Raw genomic sequence first — 22005 nt, 5'->3', positions numbered from 1 at the left:
GTGTCCAAAATTATCTATTTTCCTCCTTTGACACATGGTTCGCTTCGAGCAGTTGTCTATGTCGGGTACTTCCGGCTATTTATCCCGGCCTCTTCCGAGCCGCTTCCCATCGTTCCAGGGAAATGCCAAACTGCTGTAACTCGAGTGAGGCTTTTCTTCCTAACGTTCCTCTCGTTGTCTGGTCAAGAATCTCAGTGTAGTTTGATATATGAGCAATGTTGGGCAGCAGCTCTTCTCTGGTGAGTGTTCACCTTGCTTCAACGACGTCTTTTCTGACCGCGATGTGAAATGCAAGGCGCACTTTCTGGATTCGCGTCAACAGTATGCCTTCAGCCATGTAAAACTACCCTCGCTTGCTCCAAAATACCGGCTTAAACAGAAATTTATTCAGTTGACCTCCTGAAAACGCGTTTGCAACAGGGCGACGGCCGGCAGCAAGCCAGGTGAGTATCACCCTTGCGTAGACATTCAAACGAATCTGACCTATTCAAATCAGAACGACTGGCTCAGTCCTCCGGACAGCCAAAGATGTCATCGCATCTGCTGGTGTACGTGGTCTCTGGCGTGGTACTTCGGCAACTCTCGTTCGGTCTCTACACCATCCCGCACTATGAGGTCCATTTACTGATGCTTACATGTTGAACAGTAATGTGCCAGGGATTGCACTGTATATGACAAGTCTTAACCAAGTCCGCACTCTTATGGCCACATCTGCATACTTCGCCACTATGCGTGCGCACGACCCTACTAAGCACTCATCCATCCTACCAACCCTCACCAGCCAAGGTAATTTACTTGCTGGTGCGACGACCAGGGTAACAGTTGGGTTCTTCTTGAACCCTTTCTCCGTTCTCAAGGCTCGATACGAGGTGGGCAGTTGTGTTGTTACCTTTTCATGTTCGAGATGACATAGTTTCACAGAGTAATGTGTATGCATATGGATCCCTAACTACTGCTCTTGGCTCCATATTGCGTTCTGGCCCATCTGAGCTCTTGCGTGGCTTCTTCGCATCTTCCTTGAGGGATGCACCTTATGCTGGCCTATTTGTAGTCTTTTATGAAGGCACCAAACGCGAACTGGGTATGTATGCATTCTCATTGAAATGCTTTTCTTGGTCATAAACTCCGTACTAGCCCATGCGATACAACCTTCCTCACAGTCAGGTTCTGCTGTTCTACACAGTGTATCCGCGGCATCAGCAGGGATGGTTGCTACATTGGTAACGCATCCTTTTGATGTTGTCAAGGTTCTCAGCTTTTTTAGCATCATTTCCAAATTTTATAGCTGAATATTTTGCAGACAAAAATACAGGTTCGCACAGAAGACCGCTACCGTGGCTTTTTGAGCACTGTTCGGACAGTGTGGACAGTACGTCCCCTATCCACTGACCTCTGCACTATGCTCAACGCAACATGTCGGGTTTATTTTTCGTTAGGAGCGTGGCATCAACGGCTTTTTCGACGGCGCCTCGCTGCGTCTGTCACGCAAAGTGCTTTCATCTGCGATTGGCTGGGCAGTCTATGAAGCTACTTTGAAGTTCATGCATAAGCAAAACCAAAAAAATTCTTAATTCAAGTACATGTGCAGCGTGCTTAATATATTTGTGTCCAGCGGTTTGTATCCCAATGTTGTGTATTTCTCGTAGGTGATATATATCAATGTCAGTCCTCAAGATCTCAATGGTCACGGTTATCTCATTCTAAGCAATACTGATTTATCGAGCATCGCTGAATACCCCTTGACCTGCTCTTAATTGATTGAACAGTAAGCAAATTTATCGCGTCTTATACCTCGCTCTACAATATCATAATGGCAGGGTGTGGGGTGTGCAGAGACTGATGTTCATTCATCATGAATATTCCTTTTGAATGAATTTGGCGATAGTCTGTAGCTGGATGTTAGATGTTCCTTCGTAGATAGCTCCCTGTGTGGGGCATCAGTACTACCACCCCTCGGACTTCTTGTGAGAGTAGACCTACAATCTTGGAGTCTCTCCAATATTTCTCAATCCCTGTTTCGCGAGTGAAACCAACCCCTCCAGCCCATTCAATTGCCTGCCCCGATACGCGCTGGGCGACCACACTTGCCCAGTACTTTGCCATGGCCGCTTCTTTCGTGAAACTCTTACCCTCCTCTTTTCTCCGTGCAGCATTGTACGTGAGCAGGCGTGCAGTTTCGATTTCGATTGCAGCTTGTGCGATCTGGAACTGCATACCCTGGAAAGTACCTATTGGTTGACCGAATTGCTTGCGCTCATAAGTGTAGGGAACCGCCTTATCAAAAGCGCCTTGGGCGAGACCGAGCATTTGTGCAGCGATACCGATGCGGCCTGGAGCAGCGTGAGTTGGTGAAATCTCGAAATTGGTAGCTAAAACAAACCTTCATTCAGAATCTCGATCGCAATCTTGTATCCTTTGCCTTCGCCACCAATAATGTTCTCAGCTGGAACCTTGAGATCGTCAAAATTGAGTGTGCATGTTGAGCTGGCGCGGATGCCGAGCTTCTGCTCCTTCTTCGCGATTTGAATCCCCATATCCTTCGTCGCGACAAAACAGGTTATGCCCTTGTAACCTTTAGTCGGATCAATCTGCATATTACTTGTGAGCTAGCCCACGTATCAAAGTGCTTCTCTGACACTGACATTTGCAAATATAAGGAAGATTTCAGCTTCGTATGAGTTGGTTATCCACATCTTTGAACCATTGATGATCCAGTGATCTCCTTCTTTGCGCGCCCGCGTCTGCAGTGCGAAAGCGTCGGAGCCAGATGCAGGCTCTGAAAGGCAGAAGCTACCAAGCTGTTTAAGGGTCATCCTAATATGAATATTTGTACCTCTGGAAATAGCAACGTGGACGGACCTTTGATTCTGCTAGTAGAGGCAGCCACTTATCCTGTTGTTCTTTAGTACCATACGACCGGAAGATGGTGTTTACGAGCGTATTGTGGACGTCGCACATAACCGAAACAGATGGGTCAACTTTGGCCAGTTCCTCAATGGCGATGATCGCAGAAGTGAAAGACGACTCTGCACCACCATGGTCTGCGCTCGTCTCGATGGCCATGAGCTATTGTTAGGCAATGGTTCAGAACAATCTGAGGAAACACTGTTTAGATTGCTTACCCCTTGCTCAAACAGGGCTTTGACAATCGCAGGGTCCATGAGTTCCTGTTCATCCATCTCACGGACTTTGGGAGCTATGATATCCTGAGCAAGTCGTTGGACTATTGGAAACGGTAAGCGTGATTTGGACAAAACCTCAGTCAGTACCATGCACTTACCAGACTCTCTCAGCATTTGCTCCTCATCGGTGAAGGTGTGCAATGAATTGACAGCGGAAACTCGCGCAGCGGGAGAAGTGGAGAAAGTCCTGCAGCACATCCTAAATCAATATTATTAGATGGAGCGGCGATATTCTCCAAGCTACCTAGTAGCAGTAACGCTCTTTTGAAAAAGAGAAACTGGTTTCAAGGAACGAACTGCAGAGCGCAACATGACGGTAGACGGTGAAGAGAGATTTAGGTGAACAGTGTCACTCGACTGCACCTCGGAACTCCGGATCTGGGGTAATCACATGCACGTACCCCACACGTGGCAGGTTCGCAGGTACGTCACGTTCCTTCACTGATGAGTGCATTGCAGAATTGACTGAGTTTTGAGGACTTGTTGAGTAGAGTTTCCCCAAGACATACTCACCCCGTCTAGTTCTCGGGTCTTTTTCGAGATCACATACTTGATAGAAGGGGATTAGAACTGACTGTCAATATTACATAATCAATAATACGACGCGGTCATGCACTGGTCATGCTCTAGTCACGGTTTGTGACCTATCGCGTCAATGTCCTCAAGTCTGCTCTCAATTTCAAAGCGTTATTTCCATCTATTCCACTCGCTATCTGCGTACTAATGGAGCAGGAACATGTATTCACCTCGGATTCAGATGAACATGAGGTTATTGACGCACTGGATCCAAGATATTGGCAGAGGGCCACCGCAATAATCCGTTCTCGGCGTCATCAAGGCCTTTCTGTCCCTGCGCAAGCTGAAGCTGGATTAATCCATGAGACGCGTAACAGTCCATTGGCTTCCCGTTTTCTGGAACAAGTGAGCATCTTTGAGCCAATGTATCAAGCACTTGTCGTTCATCAATCAACCATCGCGTCTAGATAAATCAAGCTCCAATAAATGGTCCAACTCTATCTTCTGCTAATTCCTCACCATCGGTATACAGAGCAGATGACTTACGGTCTTCTTTACCGTCAGGATCCTCTCCCATTGTTAAGACTTCTAAGAGCGGTGCGCTATCTGTTGAGTATTCCCCGTCTCTCCGTCTCGCGCTCCACCATCGCCCCTCCCCTACCGCAACACAATTTCACATGGATGATGTTTCCTTGCCATTGGAAAATCATAGCGATGCACCCTCCTCACCTCCGCCACCTACCTCGTCTATACCCCTCCCATCATCTTTTAGATCTCCTATCTCAGATGGCGAACCTGATGCGGCACCTGGCAAGGATAGAGAGCTGCACTTTGAAGGTGATCATGCACCCTATCCTTTATCATTCAATTCCACAAACTCCAGGAGCCCATCCTTGACGCCTCTACCGGCTACCCAAAGCCCTCGTCCAGTCGCATCGTTATTGTCACTCAATCGAGACTCTTGGCGCGCGGCTTCGCTTCAAGAACAAGAACCTGTACTTGACCCCCCGCTGGATCTAGACCTTGCCGGTAACTCGCGTCGGTACTCTCTTCGTGCAAGGCAGGCCCGACAGCTCAATCCATACGCGTTTGACAAGGCTCTATATAAACAGCAACTGCGGCATAACCCCGATGCCATTGTGAAGATGAGGAGTCCTGGCCGTCACATTCGCTATTCCTCTGATCATGAAGATGAGTTTGTGGACGAAGGGAAGGAAAGTGATAGTCAGCGGACGGGCGACCTTGATCATTTCAGGCCTAGGAAAAGAAGGCGAACAGATTCACAGGGTAGCTTACGAGGAGACGACAGTATCAAGCGTATATACGGAAACCATCGAGACGCTGACCGGGATTCCACCGGTAAATTAAGCCAACGTCGACGAACAGGAATCGGTCGAAGCGAAGATGTCGGCAAAAACAGGGATGTCTCACGTCAACGATCGATTGACCGCGATTGGATTTCAGGCATATTCCAAGTGTCGGGATCGGAAAATGAAGAGGACAGTGTCCTTGACTTTCCCTTGTCCACATCTACCAAACCTTCACGCAAACAGAGATTACGGGACCACACGCCTGTCAATCCACCGGTAGAGCGCTTGTCTACATATTCAAACTTTTTTTTTCTGATTACAATAAATTAGACATCAGATATTCTATCCCCATCTCACATCTCATTATCTTCCAGTCATCCATCACCTTCAACTTCGCCTACCCGAGATATTACATATTCTGCAGAAGAGATTCCCCTTCCTTCTCCCTTTTCCTCGCCCTCACACCGCTCATCGTCCCCACGTCTTCGTGATCCAAAGGTTCAGAACATCTTGCATTTTGGTGATGCCTTAGGCTCCAGTTCCAGCTCCAGCAGTAGTGACGACACTGACGTCGAGGAGCTGGGACCTGCTGATGTGTGGGACAGCTCTGATAGAGAGGAACTATCTTCAGCGAACGAGACCGGGCCAACCTTCGATAGGATGGAACCTCGAGCGTCGCCTCGGCGTCGTAGAATACGTGATATAACAGCTCCGAATGCCACGCATCGACAAGCTCGCCACGGACGTTCTAGGCCTGCGCTCCGCACCGGTCATAGAGAAGCAACTACGGGTCCACGTAGATCTCGTCATGCAGGAGACGCTAAACTGCATCATGCAAGGGATAAAAAGCAAAGGCGCGTCACACACGGGCAACATAGCAGTCATAGGCCAACATCCCCGAAACACAGGACTCACGGTATTTTGATAAAATTGATGCTATTTCATCGCTGTTTCCTGAACGTCAGCATTTTCTCAGATCCTCCAATTGACATTCAAGTCGGCGGGCCCAAGCTGAAACCTGATCGGCCTCACCGACCTCACGGCAACGTCTCGATCATACAATCTCGCGGAGAGAGGCTCCTTTCCAAATGGATGGAGAGGGGTGCTATCACTATTGCCGTGGAAGAAGATTTTCGTCAAGCATTAGCGCCTTTGCCTATCAATCGGGGCAAGCAACTTCGTCAACCAGTTCCCATAGTAGTTGACCGCGTGCATGGGCGTACAACGTACATCGACGAGTATTTCTCACGAGCCCCTGCCTCTGCAGAGCGTACACCTCACATTCGCGACCCTGTGCCAGCTCCTGTCCACCGTCGCAGGATTGTTGCCGACCTCAAAATACCTTTTCTGACCGCTGGTCGGGAATTCGCGTCGGAATCGTATACCCGAAAGGGTTGGCTATATGAGCTGCTCTCGCTCATCTCGGGACGAGATGCTGTCGAACCACTTTTGACTCGCGAAATCGATGGAGAACATCTATGGCCCTCATCATCAGTTCATGAAGTTGGGGCTTTTCTAACCGCAGCTTGCAACAAGTATCTCGCTTTGATTCAGGCTCCAGCGACAACTGTAACGGACGAAGAATTTTCGCAATGGTTCGTCGATACGCACGTCATATGCCAACTAGTGTCTGTGATATCATCAAAGGCTTCAGACGATGATTGGGACATCCTATGGACAACGGTCCAAGAATGCATTGATAGGCTGATGGGACGATTCAACGCGTGGCTAGATGCATCGGCCTCTGCTACGAGCCTTTTGGATTCCAGGATCTTTCGCTCACACTGGTTTTGTCTAGAACTGACGCTTCGTGTTCAATGCACCCGGAAGAACGCCCTGGAGCAGATGCATACAACCGCTTTGGCAAATCGCCTTACGGCCTTGATGTATCGTCTTCTGCAGTTTGGAATGAGGAGGACGATGGAGCCTATTCTATCTCACCGCGACGATCTCAATAGCGCACAACCTCGAGAATCCGCTGCAGAGATATGGGTCTGCATTATTCACCTCTTCCACTCTAATTCAGCTCCGGCGCGATCTACGGTTCTGACACGGTTAGGGTCAATCTGGGATCTTTTGAAAGAAACGCTGGTGGTAACGCAGGCCTCTCGAAAGGAATTGGAAGCAAGTGAAGATACATGGGGTATCATATTCAGCATATGCGCTCTGTCCCAATTCGGCGAATATGGAATGTCAACCTCAAACTTCCGCGTACCACCTTCTTGGGATATGGTTGTCTTTGCTCTGAAGCACATACGATTGACCGCCGAGCCAGGTATTGATCGGACCTTGCCCCTCCACATCATCACCAAACGTGATGCCTACGTCCGTGTCGTTATTGCTCGGTGCCTCATCCTTCGCCAACGATGGCGGTGGAAGCTGGACGATGCCTCTCTCTTGTTCAATCACCTAGTGGACATTTTCCGGAGTCGAAAATTTTCTAATCTTCATGGCGAGGCCCTCGACTTTCCGGCATTTATGAAGACAAATGATTTTGGACTTTTGCTGGCGGAGGGAAAGGGAGATAGCGCTTTTACCATCTTTCTCAAGCTGGTTGTGGAAGCATCGGCCGAAATGAAGGCTGCCGCGCCCGATGACAACTATCCCAACAGCATCAAGAAACTTCTATCGCTCGTCGTGCCAGTGGGGTCTGTTCCTTTCGAGAATTCTACTGCTCCAAGAGGCGATGAGTTATCGATGCTATATAATCGCTTCAGCACCATTGCTGTGGCCATTCATATCGATCCCTCGCCTGTTCGGCTTCGTCAGCGTCTGGCCCATGCGCGTCGCTTCGTCGATTTCGCTGGCTCGAACGAGGCGACTCGAACAATCTGCATGAATGCAATGATGCATTTTGGCATCCAAGTGCATCGCCTCGGACTTCCAATGGAGGACATATTGGATTGGTCTGGAGGAATGGCAGACAGTCTTATTACTGCATATCTTGAGATTGACGTCCAAGGACCCAAAGTACGAGTGGCTGATCAGAAGAGACAAGCCATCCGGTCCCTTGAGATCTTACTCGCTTGCGTTCGCTCTGTGATAGAGACTACTTCAAGAGGGAACGAGCCTACGTACCCTCTTCCTGGGTATCTTCAAGGCAGTAAGTAGCTTCCGTGCATATACACAGCTGTATTAAGGATCTTTCCAAGGTTGGGTCCACAGAGTCCTCTCTGTCCCTGGTCTAGCATATGACCCCGTCGTTGGGCGAGCCCTCCGGGAACTGCTACAGACGTTTTTTGACGCTCGTAACGGCGCTATGCCTGCAGCGGACTCAAGCGCTCCTGTGAACAATTCAGAGAGCCAAGACGAGTATGGTGCATTTGATTTGGATCTGGAAGACCCAGACGTACTGGCTGCACTCGGTGGCCCTGTCGAACCTTCACCTATTGAGATCAAAGAGAACGCAACACGCGAGGTAAGGGTAGTTCAACATATCTGTCGTTATTGATATTGATTCTTGTGACAGATCATCGCTTCAAGCGTCTCGCCAGCCATTTATCACTTCATTTCCAAGTACCCTACCACGCCAGAAGATGATCCGATGCCGAGGCAAAGCTGGGATGACATGGACGGATGGGTCGATCGTTGGGTTGACTATTCGCAAATATGTGTCAAAAGTGGCAAGCAGGTAAATGTGCTTCAATCGCTTACCTCTAGCGTTGGCTGAGCACACCCCCAGGATTGGTCTTCGTATCTAGAACTTGGGGCTTTCTCCTGGGAAAAGATTCTCGACGAATCATGGCGTCGACACGTTGGTCTACGGTTCATGTACAGACTGCTGCAAGTCGATCCGCATTCATACTCGGTGGGCTCATCATTTGAAAACATACTCTATGGTATATTCATCTACGAACAGGCATATAGAAATCAGTATCTCAAAGTATGGATAATATCCCTCGTCTGCGTCAATGTCACTGTGGAACATCAGTATACATCGTTGCTATTGAAGACTGATAAGATGAATCACCCATTGCTACGAGACCTACCTACGACGATCGACGCCACCCTCTCGAGGACAGAATTTCAAGGATTCCGGTTACCGTTTCTGAGAGGTGAGCTTTACTTCGATTTTTGACCGAAGATCATCGCAAACGAACATCGGATCCAATCTAGTAGTCTTCAAGCATCTATCTGACGATCTTCAGATCAACTTCGGAATACCTTCAGGTCATAACCAGCTTTATCTAAGCTATCTAGCTTCCGCATTCTCAGCGATGAGGAATAACTATGAGGTATGTTTCAATCTACACGTCTATCACAAAGACTCAAGCAAAGGACAAGGACAAGGATGGCTTTGTCTATCGAGACTTCTGCAAGTCTGTTTTTGTTGCATTGAAAGAATTTCCTTTGATCTCTGCACATTCCACTCTGTCATATAGTGTATTATGGGGTAAATCAATGGTTTGAAAGGAGTCACATGTCGAGAGCAGTCCAAGAGTCAAATCTGTTGTATGTATGTTCGAATGTTCGGGGTTTCTTGTGCTTCTGACCTCTGGTTTGTATAATAAGGCTCAATTGGGCACGCGGAGTTCAAACACTCTTTTGACGCTAAAGCTTATCCCTGGCACAATGTGTGGCAGAGACCAGCATTCTAAGATCGAGAGGTCACTTCAACAAATAGGAATGAAACACCTTTTGGCAACAACGAATGTGAGGACACAACATATACTGTACAAGATGCAGTTAGCGCTCCACAAATACAGGCGACTCGATGCTGCTGACTAATATTCGCGGGATGTCCCGCTCCTTCCAAGTTATCCGGCCTCCGCTCATCCGCCTATCTTATTCTCTGGTATCCCCACGCTCCCTATTCCACCGTTCGCTAGATACGACGATGAGTGAAGATGAAGATTGGTCGGACTCGGACTCGGAGGCTGGATCAGAGGTCGAGACATCTGTTCTCCTGGGTGTTCCAGATGGTTTTATAGAAGCACCATCTGATGCCAAAGACGCTGCTGTATCTAGGATAGGAGGGGTGCCTGTATGGTCTTCTCCTTGTCTGAGCATGTGCATCTTGAATATTGAATGCGCCTATATTTGCAGGCACTTCTCCCTTCGCCTGAGCCATCCTTTGAGTCAAGTCATTGTAAACACTGCCAAAGTCCCATGGAGCTGCTCGTGCAGATGTGGTGTCCGTTCGAGGACAGCCCGTACGACAGAGCGCTGTACATCTGGGGATGTGCGATGAGCGCGTGCCAGAGAAAGGAGGGCAGGTGAGTTTGGTGTGTCTGTCCTGGCTTTACGCGACCATTGCTCTGCGTGCTAATAAATTTGCACTATGGCAGCGTCAGGGCATGGAGAGGGTTAAGATTCAATGCCAAGTTCGCAGAAAAACTAGAGAGGAAGCTTGCGGCAAAAAAGGAGAAGGAGAAGGAAAAGGCCGCTGCTCTCGCCAAGTCCAAAGAAACAAAAACGAATCCATTTTCGGTGCGTATCAATTATATGCAGTAAAACGCTTGTTAACCTGAGGTTCAGTTGAACTCAAGCAACCCAAGCAATCCTTTTGGCCTCGGCTCTAATATTTTCGGCAGCATTCCCTCTTCCGAACCTGTCGCTGAGCCGGCCTCTACAGCAGATGCACAGGACAATGAAGATGATGAGGACGCCAGTGACTCAGAATCGACTTCGTCAGCGTCATCTCTCATCGTGGCTATGGCCTCGACGGCATTGTCAGACTCGCCATGGCTCAGTGCCCCGTCGTATCCTCCGCAATATCTGTCCACGGTGTCGGAGTATATCCCTCCAATAAAAAAGCCCAAAGTATCTGCCCAATCTGGTGGCGATGTAGAGGAAGATGGCAATAAGCAAGACGCGTGGGCATCGGAGAAGTACGAAAACTCGATGGAGATCGACCAAGTCTTTGACAAGTTCAGTAAGAGATTATCTATAGAGGCACAACAATGCGTCAGGTTCGTCTGCTCCATTTCATATGTTGTGAGGGACGGTCTTCATGTTCTCCCTGTTGTAGATATGATCTCGGCGGGACTCCACTGCCTTTTACAAAGGACGCGGTCTTCAACAAGCTATTTCCTTCTCCTACAGAAGATCCGAGCATCACCATTGTCACAAAATCCGAATTCAAAGTTCAATCCTCAGTGCAGCGCACGTACGACGCCAAAACCATCCCTCCTTGCACTCATTGCGGTAGCAAGCGGGTTTTCGAGTGTCAGCTTATGCCCAACCTTATCAACGTGTTGAGGGACGTTGACCGTGTCGCTGAGGAGGCGAAACAAAAAAAGATGAGCGACAACGAGCGGAGACAAGAAGTAGAGCGACTGCTGAAAGGCGGCATGCCCAGTGGTGGCAGAGGTATGGAATGGGGCACGATCATGGTTTTTTCGTGTGAAAAAGATTGTTGTGAGTCGAGAAAGGATGGGTGGAAGGAGGAAAGAGTATTGGTGCAGTGGGAAGACGCGTCGTTGATATGATGCTTGTAGCCTTTGCCCTTGAGTCCTTGGTACGTCTGCGTCATACAAAGGCTGTCGAGTGCGTTGCATGCTGACTATCTTATTACTCTAGTATTCTGATCATCGTATCAAGTGAGACTTGTTCCTTGCTAGTGTGTTTGTAGCATCATATGTCCGGCTTACAATGAAGTCAGTGGGAAACCCGGTATCTCGCCTACGGGTGAGGTGTGGCTGCAACTGAGTGCCTCGGATTCAATGGACAGGTTGAAATCAAAGCAGCTGGGGACCGCTGATCGCTGAACCTTTGTTCCGAGTAAGGTCAGCCGCGGAGACCATTGTCTCCTTATAAGATGAGCCTTATGCCGAGGACGGGTTGGCGTTGGATGCGCGTTACAATCATCTGTTAGAGAGCCTGCCACGATGTGCGTTGGGGAGACAGACGTTTGAACGCCGTTCATTGCGCGGGTTGCTGAGAGATTTTGGTGCGGGGAGAGATTTGCCCCTTATGGCGCTGTCGGCGATTGCTTGGCAGCTCAATAAGCCGTGGCCGGAGTCGATGGTCGATGATCTACGTCCCTTTTTATCCTGTTTTCTGTCCACACCCCCTCGCAACCCTCCTCCTCCCTTGTTCTTGTACCAGCTCCTGCACGATCACGCCGTTCCGTTTGATTTTTTTTACACGACCTCTGCCCCACGAATACCCCTTCAGCGCACAATAATCTACTTGTAATTCGTACGGCCGGCCTGCTTCATGTCTGCTCTTCTCGAACACTATTCTTCTTCGACGCAGACCGATGTGTCCGAGGTGCTGCAGTCCATTGCTAACGGTGCTTGTGGCTCTCCACACTCCGCGATGCCCTGGCTGATCCCGTCCTCCCTTAGCATCCCCCTTCGCTGTGGACGAGCCAGCCCGCGTGCAGCTCATCCAAATTCTGCTAGACGACGTAAACAAATGCAAGTCGAGTGGGAGCGATGGGAAGATCTCGCCTAAAGGTATGCTGCTTCTACATAATCCGCCGCAAAATCATGCGCCAATCTGGCTTCAGATGCTGTGTTGGCGTTGGGAGCTATCAAATCTCTAGGCAAACACCCATCCGGAGCAAGCGTACTAGCATCTTCAGACAATCTATCCACCTTGCTCTCGCTATCGCGAACATTCAAAGACGATCTCGACGCGTCGTGCGAGGCTTTACGATGTGTCGCCAACACCATGCTTCTTATCGAGGATGCACGGAAAACTTGGATATCGGACAGCGTGAAGGGTGGGGAGGCATCAGTGCGGTTACTCGAGGTCAGTCGCCAGCGACATGCATAGCTCTGCCGCCATGGAACACTCATTTCGATTTCTCACAGAAATCATCAAATCCTGACCAACTCTTCCTCGCATCTCGCATTCTGTTCTTGGCTACGGTCTCATCGCAATCGGCCGGTCACTTCATCATTTCCTTGATCGACGACAAACATTCGGGGCGCTCGAACGTGGTGGAGATCATTAGTCTACGACTAGATTCCCTCACCAGTAGCATCCTGGGTGGTGTGAAAATGGCTCGGGAAGCAATGACAGACTTGCTGAAGTTCACGTTCAACCTCTTGTCTTTTTACCCAAAGGTACGTCTCTCCGACAATCGCGAAAATCACGAAGTCTCATCGTACGATCTCTAGTTGGTGGATTGCGAGAAAGTAGCAGATCTTGGAGCCGGTGAGGGTAAGGTGATGGGGGAGTATTGGAGTGATAAACTGGACGGGTAAGTCAACTCCTTTTTTACGATTGAACTTTCACCGTAGCTCCGTCTTAGCATCGTGCCACCTCTGCTTCGAGCATTCAACACCCTTCCGCCTACATTTCCTTCGCCGCTCACCGCGCCGCTAACCCACATCATTCACTCTCTCATCGCTACCCCCATCACAGCCAACCTCAAGCCTTTCTGGTTTCCAACCATCTCCCCACCATCTGGTCGCAGGAGCACTGTTCACTCCAATTCCGAGTCTCCCGTCCTTGCCAACGACTCCCGTCTTCCCAGCAGCAGCGGAAGCGGCGAATCTTCCAGCTCACCAAAAGAAGCAAAGCCTGGTGCTCTGGATCGAGCACTGTCCATGCTCGCCGCCGGCCGCCGGTCGCTCTCGTCTCGTCCCTCTTCCCCCTCCCCTCCAAACTCGGTCGCGGATAGTCTGCAGCGTGCCTATGACTTGCTGGAGGTCTCCTTCAGCCACTATTTTCCCGGGACGATCGATCCTGATGATGCGGAAGTCCGTCAGAGACCCAAGCAGGAGAGCGATAGCACGCTCGATGACCTCCTGTGTCCGCTCATAATGTTGATCATCAAATGCTGCCTTGCAGACGCGGGAGCGAAAAGTAGATTAAGAGAATGGATCTTACCTGCGAACCTTTCTCGTTCGAGCGCCCTGGAAGGCAGAGCAGATCTGTTGGGCCGGTCTTTACGACTTTTGACGAGTGTACACCATCCGAGGTTGAAGGACGCTACGGGAGAGATGCTATTCGCGATTTGCGATTCTGATCGTAATGCCTTTCTTATAAGTTGGTGTTATTTCATCGCTGATCCAGGCATTTGCAGCGAGCACGCTAACGTCCCAAGTTGGGTACGGCAACGTCGCTGGTTTCCTCTTCAACAAGGGCATCATGAACGCCCCACCTCGGCCGGCGAGCGACGACGCCCCAGCAACGGATGCATCTATCAACCCCATCACCGGCGTCCTCGAGGGCCCACGCCAGGATATCGAGATGACGGACGAAGAGAAGGAGCAAGAGGCCGAGAAGCTGTTTGTGTTGTTCGACAGGTTGGAGCGGTCCGGCGCGTTGCCGCCCAGTCAAAATCCAATCCGCAAGGCGATGCAAGGCCAGCAGCCTTGATCGCGATCTATCCCTGGCTTTGTTTGAGGATCGGACGTGTGTTGTCGACGGCGAAGAACCCTTGGCGGTCTAATCTGTACCCGCATATTGTTGATGTTTTCGGTTGAGGCCAACGGTTTTTGTTTTGCATACCAACTAATACCACAATTCTTTTAGTACCTAGTCTTTCAATACCGTCAATATCCTACAGGATTCTATTTTCTGACGTGCTCTCAGCATCATCGATTCATCCCCTCATGCATAATTGAACTATTTATCATTTTTGATCCTTGCTCGGACTTCGTTCTCATGAATCGTGACGATGTTGATTGCAAATCTCGCACCAGAGGTGATGGAAATCGGAACGCTCAAACAAAGCAAGCATAGGCTGCACTGTGACATACGGAAGGATACATGGAAGCAGCCATAGAGAACAATACCGGAATCTGAGTCAAAAAACATGAACAACACCGATTGCACGAATGACAATCACGCAAACGTAGTCTTCTTGCCCTCGAACGACGTGATACCTCCTGTGCGAGGACCACCGCGTCCACGAGGAGCACCACGTCCACCACCACGGGGTCCACCACGTCCACCACCCTAAAAGACGACAATAAGTGAGTTTGCAGCAGAAAATAGATTCAAGAGTAAAGCGCACCCGACCGCCGAAACCTCCACCACCTCGGCCGCCAAAGCCTCCATCCCGGCCTCCACCACGACCCCCACCACGGCCTCCGAATCCTCCTCCGCCACGACCGCCACGGCTTCCACCGCTATCGTCTCTAGGTTGCGAGTAGTCTAACCTGACGTTCCTCCCCGCGATGTCCTGTCCATTCAAAGCCTCCAAAGCCTTCTTCGATGACTCTAAGTCGGTGAACTCGACGTAACCAAAACCCTTGACCTTGCCAGTCTCGCGGTCGGTGGGAACGCGGATGCTCTTGACCTCACCGTATTCAGCGAACACTTCCCACAGCGCGTCTTCCGTCGCGTCATAGCTCAAGTTACCGACGAACAAGGTGCTTGTAGGAGGGCTGGTGCTATCGCCAAAGGTCTTGGCCCTGTTGTCGCGAGAAGTAGACTTGTCGACACCATGAGATTTATCAATGTTGACAGGGCGGCCATCAATTTCTTTGCCATTGAGTTTGAGCGCACTTTCGACAGCCTCGGCGGTCTTGAATTCGACATAGCCGAAACCGCGTGATTTGCCAGTGTTGCGATCCATCTGGACGCGCGCGTTCACAACTTCTCCACATTCGGCGAACTCGCTGGCAAGCCAGTCATTGTCGACGTTCCATGAGAGGCGACCCACGAATATGGTGGTAGTAGGGGCTTCCTCTTCCGCAGAAGCAATTTTCTGCTTTTTGGGAGGTGCGGGAGCATCGTCGACGGCCTTGCGTTTGCCTTTAAAAGATAGAAGATAACGACATGAATACGTTGATGCTGCAGTGGGACGAACCGCTTGTGGGGACTGTCGGTTCAGCCATTTTTACATCACCATCGCTGTCCTCCTCAGACTCTGATGACGATTCTGACGACGACTCATCGTCCGCAACCTTGACCTCTGCAGTAGCCTTTGGCTCATCCTCGTCACTTGAAGATGTTGAGCTGTCAGCCTCTGCAGGGGGCGCCTTCGCTTTCGCGGGAGAGGCCTTGGCGGCCTTTTTGGGAGGCTCCTCATCGCTTGAATCATCAGATGACGACGAAGATGAGGATGCAGGGGCAGCCTTAGCCTTAACTCCAGCCGTCTTCTTGGCAGGTGAAGCCTTAGCGACAGCCTTTTTGGGCGGCTCATCTTCCTCCGAGCTGCTGTCGCTAGAGTCGGACGATGTTGCAGCCTTACCCTTAGCAGGTATTTTTACCTGGACGGCCTTAGGCTTTTCGTCTTCGGACTCGCTATCAGAGTCCGAGTCGCTGCTGTCACTAGCGGCGGCAGTTGCCTGATTGACCAAAAAAATATCGCACATGTAAGAGAGGGGTCAATGAATCCATGGGTCGCAATCACCTTTCCGTTTTTCACAATAGGCTTTTTCACATCCTCTGAAGAATCAGACTCTGAGGATTCCTCACTATCATCCTTGGCGGCCTGAATGCGAAGTCTAATTAAAAGCAAACAATAAAAAAGCAATCCCACTGACGGTCTTTGCCTTCGCAAGAATCTCTTTGGATGAAGCGGGTACTTGGTGCTTCGTAGACGCGACCTTTTTCGTAGGGGCTGCGGCCTTGACTTTTGCGTCGACCTTAGGCTTGGTATCGGCCTTGACCTTTTTGTCAGCCTTGACAGTCTTTTTCGAAGAAGATTTCTTGTCCACGGAATTGCCCATTGTGAATGTGGGGGAGGGAGCAGGTGGAAGGAAAAGGGAGGAAGTGGCTGAGAACAAGAGGAAAAAAGAATCCATTTCGAAAATTTGACCGGATCAAATATTACGTAATTATGCTGACTTATCCGATCCTGTTTGGACTTGTCAAGTTCCAAAGGCGGACTCGAGTCTCCTCTACACAACCTAAAGCAACGGATGGCAATGGGGGAAGGAGATTTTGATGTCGTTGTTCTTGGAACAGGTCTTGTTGAATCCATGACTGCTGCGTGAGTTGGCTCTTTCAGCCTCCGCCACACTAGACTGAACAACTCTAGAGCACTCTCTAAAGCAGGTTTCAAAGTAGCGCACCTCGATGTGAACCCATACTATGGTGGAGATGAGGCCAGCCTTTCCCCTGAGGAACTCATACAATGGGCAGACCAGCGACTGTCTCCTCAAAACGCCTCGCCATATATGACCTCACAACGTGTTAAGTACACGTCCGTCCAGCACTCGTCTGTGATACCTGACCATGCAAGGCATTATTCGATATCACTCTGCCCGTCTCTCATCCCCTCTACCGGATCACTCATCTCTTCTCTCGTTGCTTCTGGAGTTTCACGATACGGTGGCTACAGACTACTCGAGAGGGTCGGAATATATGACCGCGCGACAGGGATCAGAAATGTGCCGGGGAGTAAGGAGGACGTCTTCAAGTCCAAGGAGATGAGCTTGGTCGGAAAACGAAGACTAATGCGTTTTCTCTTGTTTGCGTCTGGCGATTTCGAGAATAGCTCGGAGCTACAAGGCAAGACCGAGGTACCGTTCCTTGCGTTCCTAAAGGACGTGTGGTCTTTGGAACAGCAGGTCTCAGAAGCGATCGCGTATGCACTGGCATTCTGTGTGTCACCCGAAGGTGCCGCTTTTTTACTGTCTTCATGTCACTTCAGACGTCACTTACGCATACCAGATCAAACACTTCTTGCTTTGACACGGTTGCGGCGTTACCTTCGTTCATCTGGCCGTTATGGGGCTTCGCCATTCCTTGTAGGTCACTACGGCGGGTTAGGAGAGATTGCTCAAGGGTTCTGTCGTGTATCCGCTGTAAATGGTGGTGTTTACATACTTGGCCGGAAGGTCAATTCGATCACTCAACCGACAGAAACCGAAGATCCTTCAGACGACAAGGGCAGATATGTAGTTGATCTTGACGACTTTCCTGAACATCTCACAACTGATCTCATCATTTCATCCCCCGACCTCCTACCAGAGAACCTACGGAAGATATCTTCTGTACCTCCTGCGCAAGGACCGTCGATGACGCAGTCGGTCGCAAGATGCATCGCTATCCTTGACGCCCCGCCGCAATTTCCTGCAACACTAACGCCCGAAACTACGGAAAGTAGCACGGAGACAGAGGAAGGACCGACGCAGTCCCATGATAAGCCGATCGATACGTCGGTCATCGTCTTCCCCCCTTCATCTATAGCAGACGGGTCAGATACCGTCGCTCTACATGCATTCATCACCGGCGAGGGCAGTATGTCCGCGCCAAAGGGCAAATGTAAACTCGTTTCGTCTGTATTTGCAACTTGATCGTGTGATTGATGTTCAATACGATAGATATCGCCTACCTTTCCTTGCTGTTGGAGAATTCCAACTCATCAGCGTCCACCGAAACGATCCTCAAACCTTACCTCGATGCAATCATTTCCCTCTCAAAGTCTTCATCCTCTTCCAGTGTCGACTCTGAAGCAACATTGGCCTCTGACCCGCTGTTCACGATGTATTATACTCAACACCCAACGCTCACACCCACTCCAGCAACATCCAATACGCCACCAACAATCCTTGTCAGCCCATCCATCCCATATGATTTAGCAGAGTGTGCGGATGCTGCCAGTACTGCAGCGGAGTCGCTGTTTCTCAGGACCGTGGAGGTGCACAAGGCGAGGCACCCTGAGGCATGGGTCGTCGGTACGACGGGTGACAAAGAAGTGGGAAGTGGGGGGGATGTATTCGAGGAGATCAAAGCGTTCTGGCCGCCTCTGGATGGGGAGCCAGACGAAGAAATGGAGGAATGGTAGATCTAGAGTGCGGAACTTGTTCATGTTTGACTTGATTTTGTCTTACCGTTGTATTACTGAGTCTATGTAACGCTAGATCTTTGCACTTGAACCTCGGTCTGATCGCCGTTTAATCTGAACATGAATACAACATAACGAATGGCCATCAACTCCGCGAGTAATGGGGCCACTCCAATGGGATTACTCTTGCGGAATGAGTGGCTCCCCCGCATCACATTGCACCCTTCTAACTCGTTCAAGCTCGTAGACTATGGCCAACTCAGTGGCCAATTCTCGCGTGTGGGTAAATCCTAGATCATCCAACACAGACATAATCGCCAGCTTTTCGTAGTCACTGGAACCTCCACTGGACTGGGGAAGGCGCCCGCTACGGTCGTGCTGGAGTCTAACGAGTGTGTCGTCGCAATAGCGCGAAACCTACCCAGCTGATGGACTTAAGGATTGAATATGGAGCGGACTAGCTGCTTGTTCTTCCGCTTGACGTGACAGACTTTGATAAGACCACGGATGGTTTGGCTGAAATCAAGGAGGAATTTCGAAGGCCGGATGTCATTGTTAACATTCGGTGGTCGGCAAGATAGAAGCGATTCCGGGGCGCAATCAAATAGAAGTCTTGCTCTGGGAGCCTGTCCATGTGATGAAGGAGTGAGTGAGCGGTGATATCCAGCACGTTTCCCGCTTCGGGTTGTCAAACTCTTCAGAGATGTTAATCTAATCCACAGCATCATGGAGGATGTCCTCAATACTCGATATTTCATCCTACGGGGAATATGTGGGCCAACCCCATACTACTCGACCGGAAAGTTTGATATGCCTCTCCTTCGTGTTCTCGTTAAAGTTTCGCCAGTCAATTTATCCTTGTCGTAGAGATTTGGAAGGCATCACGGAAGCCTTGCTGGGTGAGATGTTACTTGATTGGAACATCCGTGGGGCAATCATCGAGCCAGGAGAATCTGGGACATCACTCATCTCCAACGCGGATAAAATTCCATAGCACTCACCGTACATCGGTGACACGCCGTCGCTACGGTTCCACACAATGCTCGAGACTGATACCCTGATGCGCAACAAAGAGAAAACGGCGCAACCGATATTTGAGGTGTCTCAGGCCCAGCAGATTTACTCTGAGGTTGCAGTTTGGACCAGATGCTTGGTATTCTGTTACACAGAAGCCGAGAAAGATGATAGAAGGCGCGGAACAACGGGCGGAAATCAACGAATTTGCTGGGCTTTAGAGCCAAAGAGGCGCGGGAACAGCTGAGGGCGCCCTCCCCTCAGTCATAAAATTTAGCCTTTGTACACAGTAGCCTCCTACCTACAGAGACCAAAAGACGTCCAGATCAGTGATACTAGTTGTCTTCTTCCACGATGGATGTTGGAGCATTGAGTGGTGCCGAGAATCCGGATCCACTCAGGACCGGACTCCGCCGGGCCGGGCTCTGCCATGCTACGTGATCGAAGAACGCAAGCCAAGTGCTCCACACAACGGTGTTCCTCTCGTACATCATGCACACATCTGCACGTTTGCTCTCAGAGCACGTCCGCAAACCACTCATCTCATTTGTTGGAAAGCGCAAATGGCCAGCGAGTAAGCTCATAATGCTTGCCGTCAGCTCTTCTATTGACTAGTTACTCCCAGCACCAAATCCTCAGCGTCCTCACCCGGCAGCACCGGCACAGTACCAAGCTTCGTTTTCTGAATTTCTGAAGAAGTATGAGAGCTCTGCAAACGAAACTTCACATTCTGGCAACGCAAAATTGGTGTACGGAGAGTTCTGGGAGGCCCCGAGTTGGGTCTGGCAACCCAGAATCAGGAAGATAGAAGATTCAGAGATTGATGCCATCCTGGTGCGTGTCGTGTTGGTTGTACAGGAATGTTCTAATACTTCACGTGTGTTCCCCAGAGTGGAGGAGCCTCTGTATTCCGATAGTAGACGTCTATCCCGACATTTACCGGCACTGCCGAAATACGCTGCTATACATCTGACAATCTTAGAGCCGTCGCCTCAATGATTTATCGGTTCTCCTGACCCCGACAGTGTAAAAAGTACAAGGTATGCATTGCGATCTGGAATTACTCAGTCCTTCTCTGCGTACGCTGTCAGGTACTGCTGGACCTCCGCTTCGTCCATTTTGCGCCATTTGCCGCGTGTCTTAGGGTCTTCATCCTCGCTGGTCGATACGATCCCAATCTCGACTTCACCGGCTTTGTAGTCCGACGCATATACTGTTGACAGCGCCTCGATCGCCATCTAGTCCACCAACCGTCAGTTCGCTGACCGGTACTCCAGTTTGAAGGAGGCGCAGCGTGTGCCTAGCACCACACGCATTGGGATATCAACACACCTCGATGACTGCTGCCCTGTTGAGTGTCTTGCCTGCGGCAATCGCATCATCTGCACCCCGCCCGTTATCCAATTTCTTCCACTTCTTCTCTAAATGGTTCATCGCTTCTTGTTGCTTCTGCCCAGCGGCGGTTGCATGGAAGCCGACGAAGTACCCTGCAGGATCAAGCTTGAAGACTTGCGGGCCAAATTCAGGGTCAATACCGATAAGGATCATAGCTGAAATGACAGGTCAGAACTTCCGAGATTGGTGTGAATATGGAAAAGGGGATGTACAAATTCCGTAAGGGCGCATGGCTGCGCGTTGGGTGTATACTTGGTTGAGGTTGGCCATTCGTCTGGCGAGCGCGTCCGGCGTGATCTCGTAACCAAAGTCTTTGTGGAAGTTGGCAGCGTGCGAGCGAGCGCGCGCGACTTGTGCTCTTGCGTCAGCTGCATTTGAAGCATTAGTCTCAACCTTAGATGCATGGCGACGTTGGGGCGTACCTATGAGACCCGTCATGACACAGCCAATATAGGGGGTGATGCTGAAGAGATGAGTGACAGTAGATGCGTCGATGAGCTTATCCTAAGCAAGACGTCAGGGACATGAGAGTAGAATATGGTGTGGCCAGTGAACGTGGGAGAGATGACGCACCGGGACTTTCTTCTGGATAATTACAACAGAGGTGTCCTTTCCACGTACAGCAACCGACGTATGTCCCGATCCAGAGATGGCCTTGAATGCATACTCTGGAGATGTGCGTGAATCATATACATGAGTGATCGCTGTGGAAGGTGTAAGGACGTTCGGTGAGCGCACCGACTTGGTACAAGCGGCCTTCCGGCGAGAATACAGTGAGATATCTATGGTCCAAGTTAGATCTGCTTCGTTACATCGGCAACTTGTCCCATACCTGTCGTAGGATGTCCTGGACATGGTTCGGGATGGGTTGGATGAGCTGCAGGAGGACGCGCAAGTCGGCGACGCGTGCACCTTCATCACTCGTGGGAAAGACCAGCACGTG

General features: G+C 50.2%; 9 protein-coding genes across 9 annotated transcripts; 6 read left to right on the top strand and 3 right to left on the bottom strand.

Moving 5' to 3' along the window:
• Nucleotides 1-208: 208 nt before the first annotated feature.
• HETIRDRAFT_416299 (mitochondrial carrier protein) lies at nucleotides 209-1571 on the top strand (the record flags this gene model as incomplete). Its single annotated transcript, XM_009545967.1, has 9 exons — nucleotides 209-239; nucleotides 296-337; nucleotides 392-443; nucleotides 497-589; nucleotides 647-869; nucleotides 922-1081; nucleotides 1135-1247; nucleotides 1301-1369; nucleotides 1437-1571. The coding sequence occupies 9 exons, from the start codon at nucleotides 209-211 to the stop codon at nucleotides 1569-1571; spliced, it is 918 nt and encodes a 305-aa protein (XP_009544262.1).
• A 279-nt stretch (nucleotides 1572-1850) lies between these two features.
• HETIRDRAFT_314566 (uncharacterized protein) lies at nucleotides 1851-3380 on the bottom strand (the record flags this gene model as incomplete). The annotated part of the gene is made up of 7 exons (XM_009545966.1): nucleotides 1851-1925; nucleotides 1981-2330; nucleotides 2381-2588; nucleotides 2643-2798; nucleotides 2860-3066; nucleotides 3123-3223; nucleotides 3281-3380. The coding sequence occupies 7 exons, from the start codon at nucleotides 3378-3380 to the stop codon at nucleotides 1851-1853; spliced, it is 1197 nt and encodes a 398-aa protein (XP_009544261.1).
• Nucleotides 3381-7867: 4487 nt separating this feature from the next.
• Nucleotides 7868-9426, top strand: HETIRDRAFT_408623 (uncharacterized protein). The gene is made up of 7 exons (XM_009545965.1): nucleotides 7868-8111; nucleotides 8161-8426; nucleotides 8478-8639; nucleotides 8691-8816; nucleotides 8868-9063; nucleotides 9125-9243; nucleotides 9293-9426. The coding sequence occupies exons 1-7, from the start codon at nucleotides 7895-7897 to the stop codon at nucleotides 9416-9418; spliced, it is 1212 nt and encodes a 403-aa protein (XP_009544260.1). The 5' UTR covers nucleotides 7868-7894; the 3' UTR covers nucleotides 9419-9426.
• A 428-nt stretch (nucleotides 9427-9854) lies between these two features.
• Nucleotides 9855-11421, top strand: HETIRDRAFT_22952 (uncharacterized protein; the record flags this gene model as incomplete). Its single annotated transcript, XM_009544857.1, has 5 exons — nucleotides 9855-9992; nucleotides 10055-10224; nucleotides 10297-10438; nucleotides 10481-10920; nucleotides 10980-11421. Coding segments are annotated over 5 exons (1332 nt in total), but the record flags the coding sequence as incomplete, so codon positions are not given.
• A 748-nt stretch (nucleotides 11422-12169) lies between these two features.
• On the top strand, nucleotides 12170-14556 carry HETIRDRAFT_433377 (uncharacterized protein; the record flags this gene model as incomplete). The annotated part of the gene is made up of 7 exons (XM_009545964.1): nucleotides 12170-12245; nucleotides 12301-12411; nucleotides 12465-12709; nucleotides 12772-13026; nucleotides 13081-13163; nucleotides 13215-13936; nucleotides 13992-14556. The coding sequence occupies 7 exons, from the start codon at nucleotides 12170-12172 to the stop codon at nucleotides 14285-14287; spliced, it is 1788 nt and encodes a 595-aa protein (XP_009544259.1). The 3' UTR covers nucleotides 14288-14556.
• Nucleotides 14557-14755: 199 nt separating this feature from the next.
• Nucleotides 14756-15587, bottom strand: HETIRDRAFT_314076 (uncharacterized protein; the record flags this gene model as incomplete). Its single annotated transcript, XM_009545963.1, has 2 exons — nucleotides 14756-14869; nucleotides 14928-15587. Coding segments are annotated over 2 exons (774 nt in total), but the record flags the coding sequence as incomplete, so codon positions are not given.
• Nucleotides 15588-16788: 1201 nt separating this feature from the next.
• On the top strand, nucleotides 16789-18741 carry HETIRDRAFT_382262 (uncharacterized protein; the record flags this gene model as incomplete). Its single annotated transcript, XM_009545962.1, has 4 exons — nucleotides 16789-16853; nucleotides 16902-17482; nucleotides 17537-18130; nucleotides 18190-18741. 4 exons carry the CDS (start codon nucleotides 16789-16791, stop codon nucleotides 18651-18653), a joined length of 1704 nt encoding a protein of 567 aa, XP_009544257.1. The 3' UTR covers nucleotides 18654-18741.
• Nucleotides 18742-20159: 1418 nt separating this feature from the next.
• Nucleotides 20160-20584, top strand: HETIRDRAFT_124128 (uncharacterized protein; the record flags this gene model as incomplete). Its single annotated transcript, XM_009545961.1, has 3 exons — nucleotides 20160-20241; nucleotides 20293-20501; nucleotides 20558-20584. 3 exons carry the CDS (start codon nucleotides 20160-20162, stop codon nucleotides 20582-20584), a joined length of 318 nt encoding a protein of 105 aa, XP_009544256.1.
• A 64-nt stretch (nucleotides 20585-20648) lies between these two features.
• On the bottom strand, nucleotides 20649-21925 carry HETIRDRAFT_146981 (threonine protease T1). The gene is made up of 7 exons (XM_009545960.1): nucleotides 21895-21925; nucleotides 21801-21844; nucleotides 21636-21730; nucleotides 21485-21566; nucleotides 21275-21430; nucleotides 21000-21217; nucleotides 20649-20905 (listed from the first exon to the last, which is right to left on the bottom strand). Exons 1-7 carry the CDS (start codon nucleotides 21915-21917, stop codon nucleotides 20732-20734), a joined length of 792 nt encoding a protein of 263 aa, XP_009544255.1. The 5' UTR covers nucleotides 21918-21925; the 3' UTR covers nucleotides 20649-20731.
• Between the last annotated feature and the right edge of the window lie 80 nt (nucleotides 21926-22005).

Source organism: Heterobasidion irregulare (assembly GCF_000320585.1).
Source record: "Heterobasidion irregulare TC 32-1 unplaced genomic scaffold scaffold_03, whole genome shotgun sequence".
Classification (NCBI taxonomy): Eukaryota; Fungi; Basidiomycota; class Agaricomycetes; order Russulales; family Bondarzewiaceae; genus Heterobasidion; species Heterobasidion irregulare.
This window is presented reverse-complemented; position numbering and strand designations above follow the sequence as displayed.